This window comes from Triturus cristatus, chromosome 2_2 (genome assembly GCF_964204655.1).
Source record: "Triturus cristatus chromosome 2_2, aTriCri1.1, whole genome shotgun sequence".
In the NCBI taxonomy this organism is placed as follows: Eukaryota; Metazoa; Chordata; class Amphibia; order Caudata; family Salamandridae; genus Triturus; species Triturus cristatus.
The window spans coordinates 705,606,292-705,630,356 of NC_140582.1; the positions used below are offsets into that span (position 1 = coordinate 705,606,292).

Genomic DNA, 24,065 nt, shown 5'->3' on the forward strand with positions numbered 1-24,065 from the left:
ATGAAGCCACAGATTACTGCTGAGCACCAGGGCCTTGACTGTCCGGAGAGTTTAGAGAGCTTGGATAAACAGCTTCTATTTATAGAGCACGGAGGACAGTGGGTGAGCCATGGGCAGGCCTCAGAGATGTGTTACAGCTGCGAACCCTGCGCACCCCATACCCCTAGCCCCTCTCCACAGGCAGACACAAGAGCTGCAAACAACTCGCAAGGACAGCTTCTACAGATGAAGCACTCTGGGGGTGGGGGTAAGAGGGAACCCCCTGCTTTCCGTGCCCCCTCAGAGAACCCACAATCGAAAAAATAATTCGCTGTGAGAAGAATTCTTTAAGCTGAACTGCAATTTTTTGTCCCAATCCTCCGTGTTCTCTTCCACTCTATGAGGAAATTAGGAGAACAAGCATGTGATGTGGTCATCGCCATTTCCAGCAACCCGGAAAGGGTAGCGGTGGACCACCTGTTGTATATATAGCACGTGATAAATGTTTGATTGTTGGGGGTGGGGCTTATTAATTAAATAAAAGGATCCTGGTGCGAACAGGATATTGAACAGTCTACTTCCTGGCTACTGGTTGTCTTTGATCTGGACATAACATTTCTGGCGGCGAAGGTGGGATACCTGCTGTTCCTTCCTGCTGCTGTTTTCTGGATCCTCACCCTTTCTTTGTTGTTGGCGGTGTCCTCATAGTCTTGGTCCCTGGAAGCCTTGCTGTGTGTTCTGGGTTTCCTGAGTGTTGCTGTTCGGCTGCCCCGGCTGTTCCTGGGGCGTGGCCAGCTAGAAACGATGTACAGCGTGCTGCTGCGGACCGTATGGTTTGTGGTGGTGACGGCTGGTGTGCTGTTGTTGCCCTGTGATGAGAGTGAGAGCGAGAAAACTCCCTGACTGCTCTCATTTCTGTTGGCTGCTCTTGTTTCTGATGCCTGGCAGTTTGTGGCAGTTGGTAGTATCCTGCTGCGTGTGGAGGTTGCTTCTGGTGCTCCGCGGTCTGGGTCGTCCTTTGAGGTGAGAGGTACATCTCTCTCTTCTGCCCGTGCCTGGATCCTGGTGCTGGGGATGTTTGGGACCTGGACTTGGTTTATTTTGTCATCTGGATTCTAAGGACCATATCTTTGGTCTTGAGGCTGGCGCCTGTGTGGGGTGCTCTGAACTGTGTTTCATTGGGTCATCATGTTCATTGGGTCATCATGTCGACCGTTCCGCCGGCGGAGCATTTTCTGTTGGACGGTCCTCCATCTGCTCAGGCGGCCCGCTGGAAGGAGTGGGTGGACCGCTTAGAGACCTATTTTGATGCTATTGGTCTGGTGGAGGAACGGAGGCACCCGATGTTGCTGCATCTGGGAGGGGCGGCCATTCACCGTTTGGGGAGGTCAGTGGTGGAAGGTGGACCACCACATACCTATAACACCTTGAAGCACGCTCTTACTGCCCACTTTGAGCCGCTGGCCAATCCAGACTATGAGCGGCTCTTGTTGCGTCAGGCTCGGCAGTTGCCTGATGAGTCTGTGGACATCTTCTGTGCCCGTCTGCGTGAATTGGCCAGCACCTGCACGTTGCCCAATGCTGCGGATGAGATCAGGGCCCAGTTTATTCAAGGCTGCTATTCCAGTAAACTACGTGAAGCAATCCTGCAGGTGCCGGGGATGCCTATGGCTGATATGTTGACCCGTGGCAGGTCGAAAGAACTTTCAAAGGTTAGAGCCGCTCATATGGAGGCCGCTCTCCAACACGTGGTAAAGGTGGAGCCAGTGAATGCCATTTCGGCCCGAGTCCCTGACAGACAAAGACTACAGAATCGGGGAAAGATGGACTGACCCCGGCATTGTTATGGCTGTGAAGGTTCTTTTCCTCATATGGGGACGTGTCCTGCCACTGGGTAGAGGTGCTCTAATTGCAATAGGCTTAACCATTTTGCGAAGGTGTGCCGCTCTGCCCCTGCACGAGGTTCTGTTCCCATGTCTTCTGCACAGGTGTATGTAGCTGCTCAGTTGCCGGCAGAGGGAGACATGGATGATGATGAGCTTAGGGGACTATACATGTCCTCCATGCCTTGCAGCCTGGGGGTTCGGTTCGAAGAGGTCTTCCTAAATGTTGTGTGATGGTGGACGGTCACACGGTGCCTGCTTTGATTGACACGGGTGCTTCAATAAATGTGATGGCCGAATCAATGATGATGACACTGCCAACTGCTCCTGCTTTGAGTTCAACCACTACGAAGGTTTTTGCCTATGGGGCCTCTGACCCCCTTCCTTTGGCTGGTGTTTTTACTGCTGAGGTGGCACATGGTTCTCATGCTATGAAGACACGGATATACGTCACAAAGGGGGGGTCAAGGGATGTTGTTGAGTTGTCGGACAGCAGAGGGTTTACAGTTGGTCGCTTTTGCTTAGGCTGTGCATCAATGGACTGTGGAGGATTTGGTGGTCCAATTCTCACCACCGTTGTGTAATGGAATTGGCTGTTTGAAGGGTCGTATGATCAAGCTACACATTGATGACTCCGTCCAGCCAGTGGCAATACGTCACAGGAGAGTGGCGTTCCATCTTCGGCCGAAGGTGGAAGCAGAGCTGGTGAAACTGTAGAAGGCAGACATCAACTCCCTGGGTGTCCCCTATTGTGGTGGCTCGTAAGCCTAAGCAGCCTGGTGAGGTCCGCATTTGTGTGGATATGCGGTTGCCGAATCTTGCAATTAAACGTGAACGGCACCTCACCCCTACTTTGGACGATATCGTGGTGGAGGTGAGTGGGTCACGGTGGTTTTCCAAGATGGACCATCATGCTGGTTACCATCAGTTGATGCTTGACCCTGCTTCCCGTGCGATCACCACGTTTTCTACACATGTGGGTTTGCGGAGGTATAAGCGGTTGAGTTTTGGGATTTCCAGTGCCGCGGAAGTCTTCCAGGACAAGATCCGTGGGGTTCTTTCTGGATTGGATGGTGTGATCAATGTCAGTGATTACATTTTGGTGCATGCCCCTACGTTGGATGAGCATTTCAGTTGTCTTAAGAACGTGTTTCAGCAGCTGCTGGATCATGGACTTACGCTACATAAAGAGAAATGCGAGTTTTTGAAAACTGACATCTCGTTTTTTGGATATCGTTTTTCGCAGGATGGTGTGTCACCTGACCCTTTGAAAGTGTGTGATATTCAGACTGCTCCTGTTAATGTGTCTGGTGTGTGGAGTTTCATGGGGATAGTGAACTATTGTGGCCGTTTTATCCGTAACTTGACTGATTTTACGGCTCCTTTGCGGGAACTTACTAAATCCAACGTTGCATGGAACTGGGGTTCAGAACAGGAATCTGCTTTTCAAGCCACGAAGCAGGCCCTCTCCGCTGATACCACTCTGGTGTATTTTAATCCTGCACTGGATTCTGAATTGTCCATAGATGCTAGTCCCGGTGGCCTGGGGGCTGTGCTTTCTCAGCGGCAGTGCAATGGAGAGTTGGCTCCAGTGGCGTATGCCAGTCGTGCATTGACTGTGACTGAACAACGATATTCTCACATTGAAAAGGAGGCTTTCGCCATACCTGGGGGTGTCGTCATTTTCATTTGTATCTTTAAGGCCAGCCGTTTGTTGTGCATATGGACCATAAGCCGCTTATTCCATTGTTTATGGGCTCATCTTCTAAACCTCCCCCTCGAATTGAGAAATGGATCCTGCAGTTGCAGGATTGTTGTTTTACGGTGAACTGGAACTTTGAATCCTGCTGACTATCTTTCCCGGCATTTCCATCCTGCTACTCCCGGTGAGGAATCTGCTGCTGAGGATACTGAGGAGGATGTGCGCCTGGTGGTGGAGCGTTCCAGGCCTCTTCCTATTTCTTTGGAGGAGATTTTGGAGTCCACGAAACAGGATGGGTGTCTCCAGCTCTGTCTTTCTGCAGTGGGTACCGGGTAATGAAATGTACTTATGGATTCTGCCAGGTGTCGTACTGAGGATGCTAGGTCGACTTTGGCATCTCTTTTCAATGTACGGGATGAACCGGTGATATCCCCGGAGGGGTGCTTAATGAGAGGTCCACGGCTGGTGATTCCTGCCTGTCTCTAGCAGAGGGTGGTGAATTTGGCTCATTTGGCTCACCAAGGGGTTGTGAAAACCAAGTCCAGATTGAGATGTAAAGTGTGGTTTCCAGGATTGGATGCCTTGGTAGAGAATACTGTGTTGCGTTGTGCGCTCTATCAGACTGCTGGGGCTGGTGACTCTCCGGCTCCCATTCTTACGGAAGATATTCCCTCGTTTCCTTGGCAGCTGGCAAGTGCTGATTTCGGATGTTTACCAGATGGGCGTCATATGCTGGTGGTTATTGACGACTTTTCTAAATACCCTGAGGTTGAGCTATTGGACACTACCACGGCTTGTCGCACTATTCCCTTGTTTTTGAAAATCATGGCGACCCATGGTTTGATTTCTGAGTTACGTACTGATAATGGTCCTCCTTTTTCCAGCCATGACTTTGCGACCTAGTTACAATCTAGGGGCGTTCGTCATAGAAGAATCACCCCTTTATGGCCTCAGGCCAATGGAGAGGCTGAGCGTTTTATGTGTACCCTTAATAAAGCTATCAGGATTGCTGTTGCCGACCGCCAGGATTTGGACTGTGCTATATTTACATTTCTGAGGGAATATTGGATGACCCCTCATTCAACTACGAAAGTCAGTCCAATGTCCTTATGCATGAATCGGCCTATGGGTGATTTCATCCCTCAGATGGAGGCGGTATCTGCCAAACATGCAGTTGTAGCTGATGAGCTACGGAATCAAAAGCTAAAGAATGATAAGGTGGCTTTCAGGTGTGGAGCTAAACTCAGTACTTTTAATGTGGGTGATGCTGTGGTGGTGAGGAATCGGCATCCAAAGGGGAAGTTTAGTTTGCCTTTTGAGCCTGAGCCATGGATTGTTCAGTCTGTTCATGGGACTAAAGTTACTGCGGTGAGGAATGGAGTGAGCATTTCTCTGAATGTGTCGTTTTTTAAGACCTACTGGGCTCCTGTTGACGCTCAGGTGAATGACCATATGGCACCGCCGGATACTGGGTCTCTGGTTTCTGATGATGAGTCCACAGATGGGAATCCGTTTCCTTTTCCGGTGCTGGACCATAACCGTCCAGGGAGGGATCATGCAGTTCCTGAACAATGTGGTGTGTCTTCATCCGCCATACCGTCTTGTGTGGCTCCGGAGCATGATCTGCTGCCCTCGTCTGATGAACGTCAGGTGCCTGATTCTGGTTCCCAGCGAAGGGGTGTTGAGAGATACCAGCTGCAGCCATGTCCTGCCAGGTCTACGCGACTAAAGAACTGTGTAACCTATTAAGGTGGACTTGGGACTCATTGTTTTGTTTTTGTTTGATTTTGTGGTTTGTGGAGGAGTGTGATGTGGTCACCGCCATTTCCAGCAACCCAGAAGGGGTAGTGGTGGACCACCTGTTGTATATATAGCATGTGATAAATGTTTGATTGTTGGGGGTGGGGCTTTGTCATTAAATAAAAGGATCCTGGTGCGAACAAGATATTGAACAGCCTACTTCCTGGCTACTGGTTGTCTTTGATCTGGACATAACAAGGCAGAGGATGTGGCGCAATGGCCAGCGCTGCTGACTCTGAAGCTGGGGAACCAGGCTCGAGTCTCGGCAGAGATGTTCCACATCCTGTAACTCTGGGCAGATCACTCAATTTCCTCGTGTCTACAAAACATTAATGTGTTTTTCTTTGATGTAACTGGTGCTCATTTAAAGTGCCCCAACACGTTCGGGTCGAAAGTGGATAAAAAACACACACAAAAAAACGTCTTGGGCAAAGGAAATTTGGGATGTTAATGCGGGATGTTCTTGATGCAGTTCTTCTGGGGACCAAAGCATTTCCTGCCAGGGGACACCATTTGTTTAGGTTGTCTGGCAGGCAGTAGCCCTTCTCCCATTGCCATTGAGGCTTTCTCAGCCCCCTCCCCCACCCCAACACACACGTGCAAATTCAGTACTGCCACTGGTTTAAATCTGTGGGATCGTGTATAAAGGAAGAGCTGGAGGAAAGGGTGGCTTGGACCCCAAAGGTACGCCTTCCACTGTTTTACCATGGAGAGAAACATGGTCTTGATCTCTACGGTACATCGCATTGGATAATAAAAAAAACACACGCCTTAGCGTGCCTGAACCCATTTGCTGCAGAGCTAGCGCACACCCACAACCCTGAGGACAGGCTAAAGAGGTCATCAACACTATGAAGGGTACTCCTGGCTCTCCCCCTCCCCATGCAGTACGCAATTAACGTTATTTCCTTCTACAATCAAACCCTAAATCAGTTTACTGTGCCTCTGCAATTGCAAGCTGTAATTCAATTCTGACAATTACCAGGAAAAATGTGTCCCATTTTAACAGACACATTACAGTTTTGAGGAAGTAATCGAGCACCGACCCTAGCTTCATTTGTTGGCCCGTGCCCCTCAAGTAAAAGCAGCTTGCTAACTGAATAAATCAGAAATATTGTTACAGAAATTATTTTGTTACTGACACCCAGTCAGGTTGTTTAAAGATTATGTGATTATTCAGTTGGTATCGAAATTATGTTTCCTGTTTTTAACTGGTGCCACTTCCTGTCCATGACTGTAGCTTTTAAATCAAGCTAGTGTGCATGAATTTGAATAAACTCTTTCATCCGTTGACATCGTACAACTGAAAATAAGAGGCAGCCACGGGCGGGGATGGGATGGCACGGGTTATTGACGACAGGCGCTGAAATAGTTAAAATAACAGGCAGTGACGGGCGGAGTGGCACAGGCAAATTCTTGAAAAGAAAGATTTACAGGCGTGTTTTCAAGCCGGTTTGCACTCAGCCAGTTTTGTTTTTTATTGCAATCTGAAACGAAACATGCAGCACCTGTCCACATAAAGAGGGTACTGTGCTGATACACGAACGGACTCAAACAATAAAAATTTGAAGAGACTTCCAATGTAGTGCCTTTAAAAGATCAGAACCGAGATACAGCACATTGTGGCTTGGATGTAGCTGACTCATGTTTGTTGGCAGAGGGAAGCAGTGGGCTCCTCTATTAAAATACCCTCCTTGTTTATCTGACCTCTGACCAGATGTCAAGAAGGCGACTCTCTGCCACTTCTGTGTCTTCAGTCAGCTGCACTGTACATTCTGAGACTTACCGGCCTGGACATATAATGGAGAAAAAAAATACAGGACCAATGAAAAAACGTGCATATGTGCTAAAAAATTACGGTCATTTTAAAAAGCTTTCACTTTAAGTTCAGTGAGGTCGGTATTATTGTGGAAAATCTTCACAAAATAGATGCAGCAAAAAAAGGCGGCTTTAGATAAAAACGTGCATGTTATATATCATATGTATGTGGCAAGAGAGCCTTTTTTTAGGTCTCGCCTGACCCAGCGCATACGCTGGTCTGGCGAGACTTATTGAGAGGGCTCCAAAAAGTGCTACCAGGCCAGCCTAGAGCTACAGTGCATGTGCGTGGGGGCACGCGCCACTTTTACCGCGATTACTTTCATTTACACGGCCGCTTTGATGTTTGATCGCGATCGCGATCACTTTTACTTTTGCAACTGTTGCATGGCTAAACGCTTATAAGGTCCCAAAGGCGAGACCTATTGGCTATGCCAATGCTTGTTTTAGGTGGGGGGAGTTTTATATAGCATGGACTTGACCCGCAGGTATTAGAGTGCTTTACATGATAGTAAATACATTATAATACAGACGTATGTACGGAAATACAGTTGTAGGTTAGAGTTGAGGTAAGATGAGTTTTAATACCTTTGCTTTTGGATGCTTTGTTCCTTAAAGGCATTTTTAATTGTTTGAGCGAGAGAATGAGCGGATTTCCATCAGAAGAGACTTCCAATGTAGCACCTTGAAAAGATCAAAACCCAGATGCAGCACATTGTGGCTTAGATGTTGCTGAGTTTGTTGGCAGAGGGTAGCGGTGGACTCCTCTAATAAAAGACCCTGCTTCTTTATCTGACCTGTGACCAGATGTAATAAGGGTGACTCTGCCAGTTCTGTTTTTTCAGTCAGACCTATAATAAAGAAATAAAACTACAGCACCAATGAAACAAGGGGGAAAGGGTTAACCATCTGCAAATGCCACTGCTGGAGTTGAGAGGCAGGCACGGGGGGTAGTGCTTGGGGGTGGAGGAGGGGGGTCGCAGTGCAAGGTCTCTTAGCCCTGAGAAACCCACAGCTGTGTGTGTGCTTGGAGGGTAGGGAGGGGCTCCGAGTGCAACGAGGGAGGGGGAAAGCCGCAAACAGGCAGCAACGGAAGCGAAAGCGAGAGCTGCCCTAATAGCAATGTGTCCAAAACTTAAAGCAGTGCAAATGTGAAGCTCTGCTGATAGACATGCGAAGGGAAAGGAAGAAAAAATTCAGCCACAACGGGGCGTGGGAGGGGTCTGCTTCTGAAAGCCAGAAAACAACATTCCAAACACGAGCTGAGGGCGGAAATTTAAAGGGACTCATAGAGGAGTTGTGGGGGCGGGCACACGGAGACAAGGAGGCACTGCAGATGCCGCCCTGCGCGCCTCTACTCGCTCCCACAGGCAAAACGCCGTGGGAGTTGACCTTTTCAGAAGAGGTGGGACATGCACCCACCTTTAGCCATTTACAGGCTACGATTAGAAATAGACACACGCAAAAGCCAACCCGATACTAGGGGGAGTCAGACCCACACAGAGTAGATAAGAGTAGATACAAGAAGCCTCGCAGGGCAGCACATGCGCGCTGCGCTAGGCTCACCCTAAAAAAAAATAGATGAAAAAGGGCAAGCAAAGCGGGCGCCTTGCAGGACAGCATGTAGCGTCTGCACTAGGAGAAAATCTTTAAAGAAAACAGTGCTCACAGGCTGTAAATAAAACATACCGTGTAACAACTCTTTTAAAAGGGCCAGTCCTCAAGGGAGGTTACAAATGTAGAAAAGGCGGTACTAAGGAGGGACTATCAAGCCTAATAACGAATCAGAAGCCAACATTTACAAAGGACAATGGCACAAACCAATGAAAAATATGGAGCTTCAAGTTCATACCTGAATACAGCATGCCTTTAAGAGAGAGCGCAAGCGTTGCGCTAGGCGAGTTCTAAAAACTAGTCAAAAATGTTAATGTTGTTGACAGTATTCTTAAATGGTCTCTGAAGCAATCATATGGAGAATCACTGCATTAAAAAGCAATTACAGGATTTTACAAAAATATTTTTCCAGTACCAACTCCTGTTAATTTCAGAACCTCCTGTCATACACAAATGGCTGTTATTTTCTCTGAGAAAGGTGACAACCCTATCGCTTAACCAAGCCGGCAACCTTCCTCTCCAGTGTCAATGATCTTAACTAAATTATTCAAATTAAAAAATACGGATGAGGATGTGGCGTCTTATATCCAAAGCTGCTAACTTTGGAACAGGGGAATCAAGTTCGAGTCTCAGCGTCGGTTCGATATCATGTGATTCTGGCCACAATTACTCTCCCTGCGCCCTCCCAAAACAAGCATTTACAATGCAATGGTCTCGGCATTGTTAAAGTTAGAGCTATTGGCATTGCTCATGACATTATTTTTGTTTATGTTTTTGTTTTTAAAACATTTAAAGAAACGGCATTGTTATTTACAATGTCAATAGCTTAATCACTCTCAAATGCGAGACCTATTGCATTTGCACCCACACACAGAGCCACACACACAAATAGAGCCACCCACACACACAGAGCCACCCACAGAGAGCCACTCACATAGAGCAACCCACACACAAATAGAGCCACCCACAGAGACACCTACACACACACACACACAGGTATTAAAAGGTGTTTATGATGGTGTGACAATCGTCTGCTCTAAATACACAAACACAACCGGTATAGCCATTCGCCGCAAAGCACGCATATACACACATCCTTACGAACACACTAATATGCATAGATGAGTGCCCACACAAACACAATGCCCACACTCTGGAAACTCATACGAATGAAGAGGCACACACAAACACGCACCCGCGAGTGACTAGGCACACACACGCACACAGACATGAATAGGCATGAACACATACACACACATTTGTACAAACACACTAATCTGTATAGATGAGTGCCCACACAGACGCAATGCAAACACACACGAAGAGGCGCACACACACACGAATGAAGAGGCACACACAAACACGGATACGCAAGTAAATAGGCACACACACCAACACAGACATGAATAGGCACGAACACATACACACATATCTGTACAAACACAATAATATGTATAGATTAGTGCCCACACACAAACACAATGCACACTCTGGCAAACACACACAAAGAGGCGCACAAACACGTACAGGCGAGTGAATAGGCGCGCACACCGCACAAACACACAGCCCACAGACATGAAGAGGCACAAACACACGCTTACAGACATCTAGCAGTTTTTTGACACACTCCTACAGAGTATACAGAGTATGAAAGTGGACGCACAAGTTGATCAATAAAAATGCAAGTTCTCCAGACAATGCACACCATAAAAAGGCTAGCTGGGAAGACATTAATGGGCGACTGCGTTATCAACACACAGATCTGTTCTATGAATGGCAAAGCCCATTCATAATGTCTATTTGTATTACGACTATTAATTATTCAAGCGCCTTCCTCCCTCCCCTTTTAATATTTAATTTGGCTGCACCCCCATTAAGTCAGACGTGTCTTTAACATGCAGTGCTTACTCAGAGATTAAGGAAGCGCTGCCTTTAAAAGTCCACTCACTTCATTTATATGAAGCAGAGGTCGGGGAAGCGGTCCACAAATCTGAGGCTAGTGCTTTCACAAGGGCCTGGCCCTTCCTGGCCCTGCGCCCTGGATTCTTTCCGTTATCTTTCATTCAAAAATGTACCTGCTGTCTCGGGTATCACCAGAGTTCTGTTTCAGCGACCCGACCTGCAAGCCCCTTCAAACACTGCACCTTTCACTGGCAAATCCCGGTCAGGGAGACTTTTTTCCACAAAACAGATGACGCGATTAGGAGTGTGAAGAGAAACTTGGCGCTCTTTGCAGGGCTCGCGCTTACAGAGTAGGGCTGGCGGTGACGTGTGATGAGAACGTGTCATAGCTTTAAATGCCCTCGCGCTGCCCCGTGAGAGGCAGCTGGGGAGGCGCAGACTGAGGGCCTACCACCGCAGAACGGCGACAGTCGGCATGACGCAGATAGTGCGCGACAATGTCCACCAGTCACAGGTGGGGACGGGACAGGGTGCGGCACTGGAGAAAGAAGTGGACACAGGACTTGGTGTTACCCATCCAACGACAGGGGTAAATAAATCCAGCAAGAGCCTGGCACTGCCCACCCAGTGACCGGGGAAAGAGGCGCAGAGAGGTCAGGCAGGGCCTTTCACTGCTCTTCTAGTGACAGCGAAAAAAGAAGCATAAATATGACTTGGCGCTGCCCGGGTGAAATGAAGTGCAGACAGGGCATGCACTGCCCACCCACTGACCGGAAAAGAAGTGCAGACAGGTTATTGCACTGCCGTGCAGTGCATAATGCATATATGTCTTTGCTTCGTTGTGTCCATTGTGCACCTCTGGCCAGATTCATACTTATGGAAGTGCACACCTTTTCATTTTTATGTTTTTGTGTAAAACGAGTATGTACTGTGTACTAGTCTGCACTGTGTACAGCAGATACGGTGTGTGTGTGTGTGTAATATATATATATATATACATATATATGTGTGTGTGTGTGTGTATATATATATATATATATATATATATATATATATATATATATATATATATATATATGCATATATGTTCGGAATGTGTACAACAGTCTGTTTCCTGCTCTGTCAGTGGGTGTTCGTTTATGCACCCACACACAAATAGGCTCTATATACAATCGTGAATTGGGTGAATATATATGTAACGTGTAGAACTATACCGGTGATCATTCTCACTGTACAAATCTATATATTTATTTAAATAGATCCTGCAAAGCGTGCATGTAACGTACGTATTGTGTGCAAGATACCACCATGCTCGCTATACACAGTTGTATGTTTCTATATGCATGATTCTACTATGCATGTTCATACCGTGTGCAACATAGCATGCTCATTGTACACATCCCTATGTTAATATATACAGTAATCTGCTTTGTACATGTGAGTAAGTGACACAGAGGACACTTATTTGTCACACTTTCTTTGTATTCACTTTATAGAGATGACAGTCACTGGATTGTTATGAACGGGACGTGCGCATTTTGCAGAGGTGGCATCTTGAGGTGCTAGGCGCGGTCACGGGGTCACAAAGGAAGGGCGCATCCACACAGCGATGGGCGATGTTTATCATAAAAACAGGAAGTAGGACCGGAAAGGGAAGAAGGACTCGAGGGCGCGAGGGATACTTAGGCAAGGGAGGTGTGTGGAAGGGGGGTGGGGGGTGCGAATGGGGGTAGAGAAGGAAACAAGTGCTGGAACTGACTAGCAAGCGGGGAGGGGAGGGGAGGGGAGGGGAGGGGAGGGAAGGCAGTGAAAGGACAGAGAGCCACTGAAAGCAAAGAGAGGGAGGACTGGCGTGTGCAGGAAGGAAAGGCTCGGAGAGCTCGGATTTTTATTTTTTTCTTTGCAGTCTTAGATAGCGCGGATTTGATCCCAGGGCATTAGGGCGCTTTCGATGACCTCCAGATAACATTACACAAAGTCAAATAATTATTTTTTAAGACACCTGGAGATTAAGTGATTTGCCCAGAATCACAGGATGTCGAGCATAGGGCAGCGAGAGCCATGCACACCGCCGCCTTTCTCCGAGGTTAAGCAGAAATGCCTCGGAGAAACGCAGCGGCATTTTCAGATTCGGGGGCGTGTTTTTTTTCTCTCCTCTTGCCATTGGCTGGAATGTTTACATTCCAGAGGAGAAAAAGAAAGTAAAAAACACGCCCCCGAATCCGAAAAAGACGGGGCTTAAACGGACAGACGCCCCTCTCCTCCAATGGCTGGCCTCCGTTTAGGAAGCCAGCCAATGGAGAAGAGGGGCGGGTTCAAGCCCCGTACTAAAAAACATGAAATCTCGCGAGCGAGACTGCGCATGCGCAGCCTTCGCTAGCCGAGACCTAAAAGTGAATGTGACCCTGCTCGTGTAAACTGCTTCAGTACATTCGAATCGAGTTCACGCTGTGTTAAACTGCAAAATAGAAGTGCACGAGTGCGCTAAAATACTAATATTTTTACAACTGGTCCTAAACATATATTTCCCATTTCCCAATTGCCACCATTGCCTCATGTAACGTAACGTTTGTTTTTGTGTTTTGAGTGTCTGCCATTTATTGCAGTATTATACCTCCACTTGTACTTTGTACGCTTTTGTAACATGCACACATGTCACTTTTTCCTTTTGTAACGTATCGTTTGCTACCTCTTGTATTTTGTTTGCTCTTGATACTTGCACAATTGTCACTATTGCCTCATGTAACGTAACGTTTGCTTGTGTAACATGCTCACTTGTAATTTTTTCCTCATGTATCAGTACTGTTCCTATTGTGAAGCGCTCTGACTCCTTCGGGTAAAGTCCGAGCTATATATAAACGCACAAAATAAAAATAAATAAAATAAAACAAAACATAGTCCTACCACCGACAACATGGCGCCCACTCCTGCCAAACTGTGTAAATTAAGGTAGCACTCTAGGTCATTATACCCCTGCCCCCGCCCCATTTGTCGCAATCCCCTAACTAAACAGAATGAGAAAAGACAGGGGTTGACGTCATAATGAGACGCCGGAAGTGCGCGCACGGGGTTTGTTGTGTCGCTACGGTCTGTCAATTCGTACCATCTCTACTCCAAAGAAGCGGCGGTGACCTGGTCCCCTGCCGGCGGGGCGAGACGGCAAGCCCCTGGTATGGATGCCACCCGGGGGGAGGCACCAGAGGTCGCGTGGGTAGAGGCAGCGCGCGGGGATTGCGAATCGGACAAGCAGTGGATGCACCGTCGGCAGTTTCTGCTGCGCAACGCGGAGATTGGACACGTACCTCCTGGTACTTGCCGAGACCGGCTGTTGGCCTACTCCATGGTGTGGGCCAACCACGTGTTTATGAGCTGCCGGTGAGTGAAGAGGGCCACTTGTGCATGTGAAGATACAAAAGAGGGTGAGAGCAACACAAGGACCGAATATTGATCGCGGCAAGGGCTGTCTTAGTCGTGCGACATGCAGAAAAGGGACTGGTGCGTGGCTTCTTATTTCCACTTCCGTATATCTACTATTTTTATCTGTTTACATATCAGGGTTTAAACATTAGCGTAATTATAAAATTCGCGTACTTTAGGATAGACCGGGGCAAGCCATATCTTGCACGAAGGTTTGGAAGCATGCGATATTACAGTTTGAACAAGTACCATAGATGAGGGCACAGTACCATAGATGAGGGCACAGGCTATCTATCAATCAATCAGTTCTTGTAGAACGTGGCTTAAAACCCTTGAGGTTATCCAGGTGCTGGGTTGTTAGGCTTAGTCGAAAATCTAGGTATTGAGTCTTCCCGAATTCTGTCAGCGAGGGTGATGTTCCAAGGTACAGCGGGAGGGCAGGGTATTCCAGAACATGGCGGCTACGTGGGAGAAGGAGCGGCCTCTCCTGTGGCGGATGTGCGGTGTCTATGTGAGGGAAAGGGAGGCAGAGCGAAGGCTTCTGGATGGTTGGTGGAAGTTCGTTCGGTGGCTCATGTATGCTGATCCTTAAGGGCTTTGTAGGCATGTGTCAGTAACTTAAATTGGCCTCTTTTCTGGACTTGGAGCCAATGGAGGTTCTTCAGGTGTTGGGTAATGTGGGTCAGTTTAGGCAGGTTGAGGATCAATCTGGATGCTGAGTTCTGTATTGTCTGGATTCTTCGCATGATTTAGGTGGTGGTTCCTGCGTACAGTGCATTGCAGTAGTCCAGCTGGCTAGTGATTACGGCTTGCGTGACTGGTTTTCTCATGCTTATGTGGAGCCATTTGAAGATTCTTAAGAGCAGAGGAGACTCGGTTGATATGTCGTTTTCTGGTGAGTTTGCTGTCCAGGATGATGCCGTGGTTTCAGGCGTTGCCTTTTGATGTGGTGGTGGGTCCGAGTTCAGCGGGCCACCAGGTGTGGTTCCAGAGGAAGGTATGCTTCCCAAATAGACTCACTTCGGTCTTGTCCATGTTGCGCTTGAGACAGTTGTCCTTCATCCAGGCTGCAACATTCTTTATGCCTCTAGGCACCTTTTAGCATTTTAAAAAAGAATATATTGGCTGTTTCACCTGTAGAGTCCGGGCATTTAGGGTTGCAGGACATTGGTTATAAAACTGCGGACTGATGACCTAAAATGTCAAATTGAAGTGCCTCAGTTTGCAGTTGTTTTCTGTAGGAAGCGCCTTGACAGATTCTCTAAAAGCAAATGTGACCCAACCGGAATATTATAATACAGACAATATTATTAATATATAATGTGTTTTGGATACAGGTGCTGGTGTTTCTTGGCCCTCAAGTGTGTGCCTAGTATAGGAGGTGGGCTTACCTGCGCCCCATTAGCACTATAAAGCACTTCTGACGTTCCCACAGCGCAGGACATATTTTGGATACAGCTGCTATTCTTTCCTGGACTTGAAGTGCAACAGCAGGACGAGGGGATATTCTCTCCTGTTCACCAGTGCCCTATAAAATGTGTCAGAAATTCCGTCAGACCGGAAGGAGATCACCCCCTTTTGTTTTGGCTAAAAAAAATTATAAGGCCCGCTATTACCTCTGGTAGAGCAAAAGGTTCCACGATTGATGATTTGTGAGCGTGCTATGGTGGTAATAACTAAAGAAATTGAGGTAGCTGGACTGACCTCCCACCCCACATACACACGCTTCATAAACTACTACTTCTACTATTACTGTAAGCTCAATCAATCAGGGTTGGTGAAGCGCAATACTCACGCTTGGGGGGGGTCGGGCGTTTGGGCAGGCACGCAGCGCTTATAGGCTCAAAGGGCTTCAGACCCCTCTGCCCCCGCATTGTGTGTCAGCCCGGGCACACACACAGACAGTAGCCTCCTGTTGCATGCATTTTCCCTGGTGGCATGTGAGCAGGTTCCCTACAGATTTTCGCGCCCAATATTAAGTCTCTTGGTGTGCATCAAACAGTAGCCAAACAGAAGAAAAGATGCCTGCGCCACAGAGTTTTGCTGATAAAGGTGTTAATGCAACCAATACACTTTCATGTTTACCTTTGTCCGAGCAATATTTGTAGGAATCTATTCATTCTAAAATTGGCAGTAAAATCAAAAACTGCTACAGCAGCTTGTTGAGGGGAAAAAAACTCATGGAGCACCAACTTAATATGGTATTACCGTCCTCAACTAACTTTTCAATTTGTTTCCACAGTCCCGCAGAAGACTAGACCAGAGCAGTCTTATAGACCCAGACCTTACCAGCCGACCAAAGCCTCCCTTCTGATTCATACTACATTCTGATTCTCGTCAGTGTCTCAAGTTTAGGTACTTGCAAAGCGTAGATGCTTCTCAGCAAAATACAGTTGGACATTGGCTGTAAAAAAAAAAAAAAACATCAAAAATACTAATAGGAAAGTAGGGTCTAAGGGAAAAATTATTTATAGACCTGCCCAAGTTCCAATCCCCACTACTGACTTAATTATACACACAAACAAGAACTGGGGGTCTAGTAACAGACAGCACAGAAGAAAGAGAAGGAAGTTGATGCATAGAATCAATCCCAAACAGTCCTAGAGCAGAGCATGGATTACCATCAATCTCACTCATAGGATGGAGCATGGAATTGGAACATATTAGCTCTCTTGATCGTTCATATAATTTGGTCATCCAACTAATAACGGAGGTATGTCTCTTGAACATCAAGACTGCCTCACTAGTTAGAAGCTCTATTGCTCATTTGGGCTGATGGATATTGACCACACAAGAAAGTCAAGAGATTGTTATGTCCAGGATGAATAATCCTGTATAGTGCAGTGCGAAGAAAACGGTGAAAACTAAAAAAGGTTGTGTAGAGAGAAAAATCTTGAATATTCCATTCACTTCACACACCTTGACTAAAAAAGTGTAACAAAATTATAGCAGTACTTCCTAGTGACTGCTATATGTAGGTCGACATGTTTCAGCCATCCGGGTATACTACCCACGGCTTTCTTCAGGACCTGTATCTATCTAAAACATGCTACTGCAATCAATTAACACACTGCCAATAGTGAAGCATGACCACACAAAACCAAGAAATGTGAATAATAAACAAGGTTGGAATTCATACAACCTCAGTTGATCCTAATCCTCTGGATCACAGGGTGCAAACGTCACCTAGAGAAATAAGACAATTATCACACAAGTTCCAACATCAAACATTAACTGTGCTGTCTTAAAACAGGCCCATCAAATAAGTATGCCTGTTCATTACATAAAAGCATGTACAAATTGCTTACCCAACGTGATCTGGGATTGCACCTCACCTACCCTGGAACCTGTCTCAGGTGAAGGAGGCCCTGCTCTAAATCGTGAGTGACAGGAGAAAAAAATTCCTTCAAGCCGAGAAACTCATCGGAATAGTCATAGTACAACTTGATACATATAACTCATGGTGTCAAACGCAGTACACCATCAAGCTCACTGGGGCAAACTAACTCCCAACACTAAAAAAAATAGTCCTAATCAAAGCACAAAAATCTCGCTTGAGCCTGTAAAGTAACAGACCAATGGTCTAACTGGTCAGAACAATGATGCATTATTTTGGCATTCCACATCATTCCATTTTAAGGCACAACTAATTCGAACTAAACATAAACAATGAAGAAACCATTTCGACAAGCTTAAATGGATCGCTTTAAAGTCAGGCCGACAGCAAACAAAATGTACTCGTCACCAAGACAGCACTTACCTGTCCGTCGTTGCCCCAAGTCTATCTGAGCAGGGTGGGAGGCAGCGACAGGACCAGGAAGTCCGCTTAAATATCGATTGCTGGCGCAGCTGAAATCAACCAGCGAATCCTCGCAGCTGAGTAATATCACACGCAGCTCCGTGGCAGCGATGCTGTATGCAGATGGAGTTTAGAACTACAGGATGATGTCATCCTGCATGGGGGATGTAGTTCCGTTTGCTGCCCATAGAACAAATCATGCGTTCTTTAAATACACACGTTCTTTAAGTATACACCAGACACAGCCTACATCATACCCCGAATAGTGATCACATGTGTCTACTACTAAACAACTACCAATCCAGTAAGGCCTTAGAGGGTAGCGACTATGTACCGAAACTACAGACTGATGTCATCCAAAATGGAATCGTAGTTTCTTCGTAGTTGTAGTTTTTCTTTTTTAAATTCCGTTTTTGTATTTTTCAGTTTTTGAATCGCCCATCCCTCGTTATTAAAAGGCGAAAGGTGTTGCAGTCTCATTTGCACAACAATTGTTTGTTGTTTAGTAGTAGACACATGTGATCACTATTCGGGGTATGATGTAGGCTGTGTCTGGTGTATACTTAAAGAACGTGTGTATTTAAAGAACGCATGATTTGTTCTATGGGCAGCAAACGGAACTACATCCCCCATGCAGGATGACATCATCCTGTAGTTCTAAACTCCATCTGCATACAGCGTCGCTGCTACGGAGGATGACATCATCCTGTAGTTATAAACTCCATCTGCATACAGCGTCGCTGCCACGGAGCTGCGTGTGATATTACTCAGCTGCGAGGATTCGCTGGTTGTTTTCAGCTGCGCCAGCAATCGATATTTAAGCGGACTTCCTGGTCCTGTCGCTGCCTCCCACCCTGCTCAGATAGACTTGGGGCAACGACGGACAGGTAAGTGCTGCCTTGGTGACGAGTACATTTTGTTTGCTGTCATCCTGACTTTAAAGCGATCCATTTAAGCTTGTCGAAATTGTTTCTTCATTGTTTGTTTAGTTCGAATTAGTTGTGCCTTAAAATGGAATGATGTGGAATGCCAAAATAATGCATCATTGTTCTGACCAGTTAGACCATTGGTCTGTTACTTTACAGGCTCAAGCGAGGTTTTTGTGCTTTGATTAGGACTATTTATTTTAGTGTTGGGGAGTTAGTTTGCCCCAGTGAGCTTGATGGTGTACTGCGTTTGACACCATGAGTTATATGTATCAATTTGTACTATGACTATTCCGATGAGTTTCTCGGCTTGAAGGAATTTTTTTTTCCTGTCACCCACGATTTAGAGCGGGCCCTCCTTCACCTGAGACAGGTTCCAGGGTAGGTGAGGTGCAATCCCAGATCATGTTGGGTAAGCAATTTGTACATGCTTTTATGTAATGAACAGGCATACTTATTTGATGGGCCTGTTTTAAGACAGCACAGTTGATGTTTGATGTTGGAACCTGTGTGATAATTGTCCTATTTCTCTAGGTGACGTTTGCACCCTGTGATCCAGAGGATTAGGATCAACTGAGGTTGTATGAATTCCAACCTTGTTTATTATTCACATTTCTTGGTTTTGAGTGGTCACGCTTCACTATTGGCAGTGTGTTAATTGATTGCAGTAGCATGTTTTAGATAGATACAGGTCCTGAAGAAAGCCGTGGGTAGTATACCCGGATGGCTGAAACATGTCGACCTACATATAGCAGTCACTAGGAAGTACTACTATAATTTTGTTACACTTTTTTAGTCAAGGTGTGCGGAGTGAATGAAATATTCAAGATTTTTCTCTCTACACAACCTTTTTTTAGTTTTCACTGTTTTCTTCGCACTGCACTATACAGGATTATTCATCCTGGTCATAACAATCTCTTGACTTTCTTGTGTGGTCAATATCCATCAGCCCAAATGAGCAATAGAGCTTCTCACTAGTGAGGCAGTCTCGATGTTCAAGAGACATACCTCCGTTATTAGTTGGATGACCAAATGATATGAACGATCAAGAGAGCTAGTATGTTCCAATTCCATGCTCCATCCTTTGAGTGAGATTGATGGTAATCCATGCTCTGCTCCAGGACTGTTTGGGATTGATTCTATGCACCAACTTCCTTCTCTTTCTTCTGTGCTGTCTGTTACTAGACCCCCAGTTCTTGTTTGTGTGTAAAAAAAAAAACATCCTAGATTTTAATACTGTTAATTATGAATAGATATTGGTGGTGAGGAGAGTTGCTTGGATTGGGGCTTGAAGAAATCTTTGGTGGGTGACAGGATAATTAATAATTTTAAGAAACCTATTTATGGCAGCAGTTTACTATCCCAGGGTCAGAAAGGCAGTCTATGAGTAGCCCTGTTGAAGTCTTACTTTTGTTTTTTCTACTACCCGTCCTCTCTCTCAGCATATAGTGCAGTTATTCAAACTGGTCAACCAGTAATTGGCTCAGTTGGTTGTGTTATTCCTTTTGGAAGTGCTTACCCATGTGGACTGCTGCTTGGCCTGCTCTAAACCTAATTCCATAGATAATAACAATCCTTGTTTGATCCTTTGCCCACTTCTAATGCTATGTATATTTGAGCGATATGTGTACTCTTAAGGTGGCAAGTTGAAACATTTGCCAGAATTAGTGGTAAGATTAACATGCATGATTTGGGTGTCATTTATTAATCCATATGAAATTGTCTTATTTCAAGAGGCGTTGGCTGATTTGTATTTTGACAGCTACATCTGTTAATCCATCCCTGTAGTTTCCTTTGACTCTGGTAGGGCTAATGGTGGGCTTTCCGTTTGGTTTAAGTTATCGCTTTCTGTTCACATTGCTGAAATAGCTGTTGACCCTAGTGAGTTTAAAATATTCTCAGTTAAATGGGAGAACTTTTTGTTTAATCTCATTCATTTTTATAATGGTTTTACTTATCATGGTCAACTTTTTCCATCTTAGGCCTCTTAGTGCAGGTACATAGGATTTCTTAATAAGCAGGGGTGTTGAATTTAATAAAATATCTACTTGGCCATTGAACAGGTAGCTTCATAAAGCTACTCACCCTGTAAATTAATCTACTTGTCCCTTTGGTGCCGCGTAATGTGGTGAAAAAGTATGGCAGCAATCTCATCAAAGAACTCTGATAATAGTCCCTCTGATTATGCCAGGGCTCATGTTACAGTATGGTTTGAATACTAGCTGTTCACTGTTTTGCTACCTTACCACAGACCTACATATTGGGGAGGTAGCAGTAAACAATACCCTAAAACAATAGTTTTAGGGTAGGAATGCCCCTTTGCGTCTGTGCAAACCTACTAACTGGCATGTTTTAGGGGGTTTCACAAGCCCTTTTCTCATCCTGAGAAAGGTTGGAAATTTACTCCTGACAAGGGCAGAAGTAAAACTTATTCCAGGGCTGTGACAAAAAGAAGTTGCAGGAACAGTGAATTTCTAAATGTTTAGCAGATTTTCACATGAGCAAATCTACACATGCATATTTGCCGTGGTAAAATGTAGTTCACCGATCTTTTCTACGAGGACCATTTCCTGGTCTATTTCTGTGAATTCATGAAAGGCATACACCTGCACTAATGTATGGGTGCATTTTTGAGACTCTCTTTAAGACTTGGGCAACTAATTAGGTCCGGCGTTAAAGACATTTTGGTTCTATTAAAATTCTCTCCCTCTCCCTATCAGCTAGCTTCACTGTGAGTGAAGCGTTCCGCTCTTTTACAAGGCGCATATTGGTACACAAAGTAGTTCTTTTCAGTATCTGGGACTACTGTAACGCTCAGTGCATTTTGACACCAAAATATATTTTTGCCAATGTTTGTAATAATGGTGAGGGACTGGATGCTCCAGCACCCTTAAGTTTTTACAATAACCAAGTCAAAACAAGACGCGCTTTGACAAAAACCAAAAGCCTGACCATGAATATGGCTTTGATAATCCTTGTTTATTTTCATGTTTCCCATAAGCTTGTTGAAACTAGTTGCACTGATATTTCATTCTGAATATTTTTGGGAATACTAGCATGTATCAACACTTTTTAGGCCTCGCCTTGGCAGCGCATGCGCTGTCTCAGCGAGACTTAAAGTAATCTGTATGTTGGCTCAAACTCCATGTAATTTGTTTTTCCTCTTGTGATTGGTTTACCTGTATCATTGCCGTTGTTATCTAGCTTTCGGTTTGCTCTGATCCTATGCTGACTTCCGTGTTGTCCCGAAGCAGCGGCGCCTAACTTCAGTTCTCATCCGCTCTGCTCGCACTTGTTTTAATTGCGTACAGTGTGCAGCGTTGTTTATTTATTCTGGAGATCACCCCCTGCGCATGTAACTGGAGACGCTCCTTTGTGGGATCAGCCTCTGTAACTACAGCGGCAGCATTGGATGATAGAATTGTGCCGGGCGGCCGCGCTTTATGTTTGCCATAAATCACCTCATTTCCCCGGGGCATCCCCCACCACCTCCCGCAAGTCGCAGCAACTCTGACAGAAGAATGCTTAACAAGATGTTTTTAGAGGGACGGTGGAAGCATTTACAAATAATTTAAGAAGAGCCCTTTCTTGGCAATTAAAATGCTTACTGAATAAAAAACATTTTTGGCGTATTAGCTCATCGGGTAATATCGGCGCTGGGCCGCTGAACCGTTCACGTAATCAGAAGTGGCGAGGACGGGCACATAGGTGCCAGCGTCCCTTAAAGGCACACTTCTGAGCCGTTTCAGGAAGACCCTTGCTAAACTCGAGCTAAACGTGTGGTCAGAGTCCTGGTGCGGGACTCGGGCTGCAGAGGAAAGACTCTCCCCTCTGTGAAATGAGCGCGGACAGCGTTGCGGGCTTCAGTGAGCGCGGCCGAGGTCCCCTACTTCTCACCGACCCTCACAGCCCGCAGACCTGCAGGTATATTTTCTATACAGCACATTCATCGGGTAATATCGGCACTGGGCCACTGAACCGTTCTAGAACCGGCCCTGGCCCAGAGCCCCTCCGCTTCTGCAGTGCGCTCTTTAAAACATTATCATTTTAGTTTTGTAGTGCCTTGTGCTTGCTTCAGCCCGACATAAAGGGAGCTTAGAACGATTCTTATTAACCCACACGCATGCATTGTTGAGAAGGAGTGAATGGATTGATCCAGTAATCTCCTCTGTTCAACACTTTTCCATGCAGCGCAAATGTTTATCACAACTGCCAAGTTGTTGATATGTTTTCTCTGCTGTATTTATTTTAATTGAGCATTATATTGAGGTTTACTTAACGCAAATGTTGGTTTGAGGTAAAAAAAAAGTGGAGATGTGACGTAACAACCAGAGCTACCGAAGCGTCGGCTCAACATCCTGTGATTGTGGGCAAATCACTTAAAGCGTACGGGGAAAGCCTCGGTGCTACAGTAACGGGGAGCTGATGCAGTGAGTGCAGTACCACCGGTCACTGGTACAGCCCAAGAGCCTGAAGTACGTACCAGGTGGGTCAATCTATGCTACAGAGCCGAAATAGGAATGCAGTAACAACTGCCCACTGCTGCCCTATGACTCAAGGGATCCACGTGTGCGAGGGCAGCTAATCAGTGCTGCAGAGTCAGAGTCGAGGTATGAATGCAGTAACTTCTGGCCCCTGCTGCAGCGTGAGGGAGGCTCGATAGGAATATAGACACAACATCACTGCTTTTTGGTGAGCGCTGCTCGGTTAGGTGAGCAGTGACTCTTCCACCCCGCCCCTCCCCTCACTTCACTTTGATTGCTGCTGTTGTAGTGTGAGCAATGCAGGTACATGTCCAGTGGCACCTTGTCTCTGGTGTAGTGTTGTGGGGGTAAGGTATGGTTCAGTCACTGCTGCACTGTGAGGGCCCAGGCAGTTTCAAGTAAAACGCACATGGGCGCCCCACTGCTCTGTCAGTTTAGTAGTCCGCGAGTGCAGTGACACCCCCCTCTGCTGCCATATGAGGAAGCCCCCTGTACAGTGATGAGCATTCACTGCAGCAGTGAGGGAGGCAAGAGATGGGTGCAGTACAGTGCGGGTACCAGTGCGCAGTGCAGTAGCCTCACTGCAGCAGAAAGGGAGGCAAGGTGCAGTACAGTGAGGGACACTGTGTGCGATGCATTCATCTCCACTACAGCAGTGAGGGAGGCGAGGGATGGTGTTGTACAGTGTAAGCTACTTAGTTCTTCATTGCCATCTGTTTGGTAGTTAGGGAAAATGTACGT

At 46.2% G+C, this 24,065-nt stretch overlaps 1 protein-coding gene across 4 annotated transcripts in view; it reads left to right on the forward strand.

Moving 5' to 3' along the window:
* The first annotated feature begins 13,720 nt into the window (after nt 1-13,720).
* Nucleotides 13,721-24,065, forward strand: part of CDKN2AIP (CDKN2A interacting protein) — a 97,447-nt gene continuing 87,102 nt past the window's right edge. Inside the window, exon 1 of one of the 4 annotated variants that reach the window (XM_085641883.1) lies at nt 13,721-14,073. In XM_085641883.1, the coding sequence (XP_085498009.1) occupies nt 13,871-14,073 (203 nt within the window). In that variant the 5' untranslated portion in view covers nt 13,721-13,870. Of the gene's footprint in view, nt 14,194-24,065 lie in introns of all 4 variants that reach the window. The other 3 variants (XM_085641885.1, XM_085641884.1, XM_085641886.1) reach the window with 3 other exon arrangements.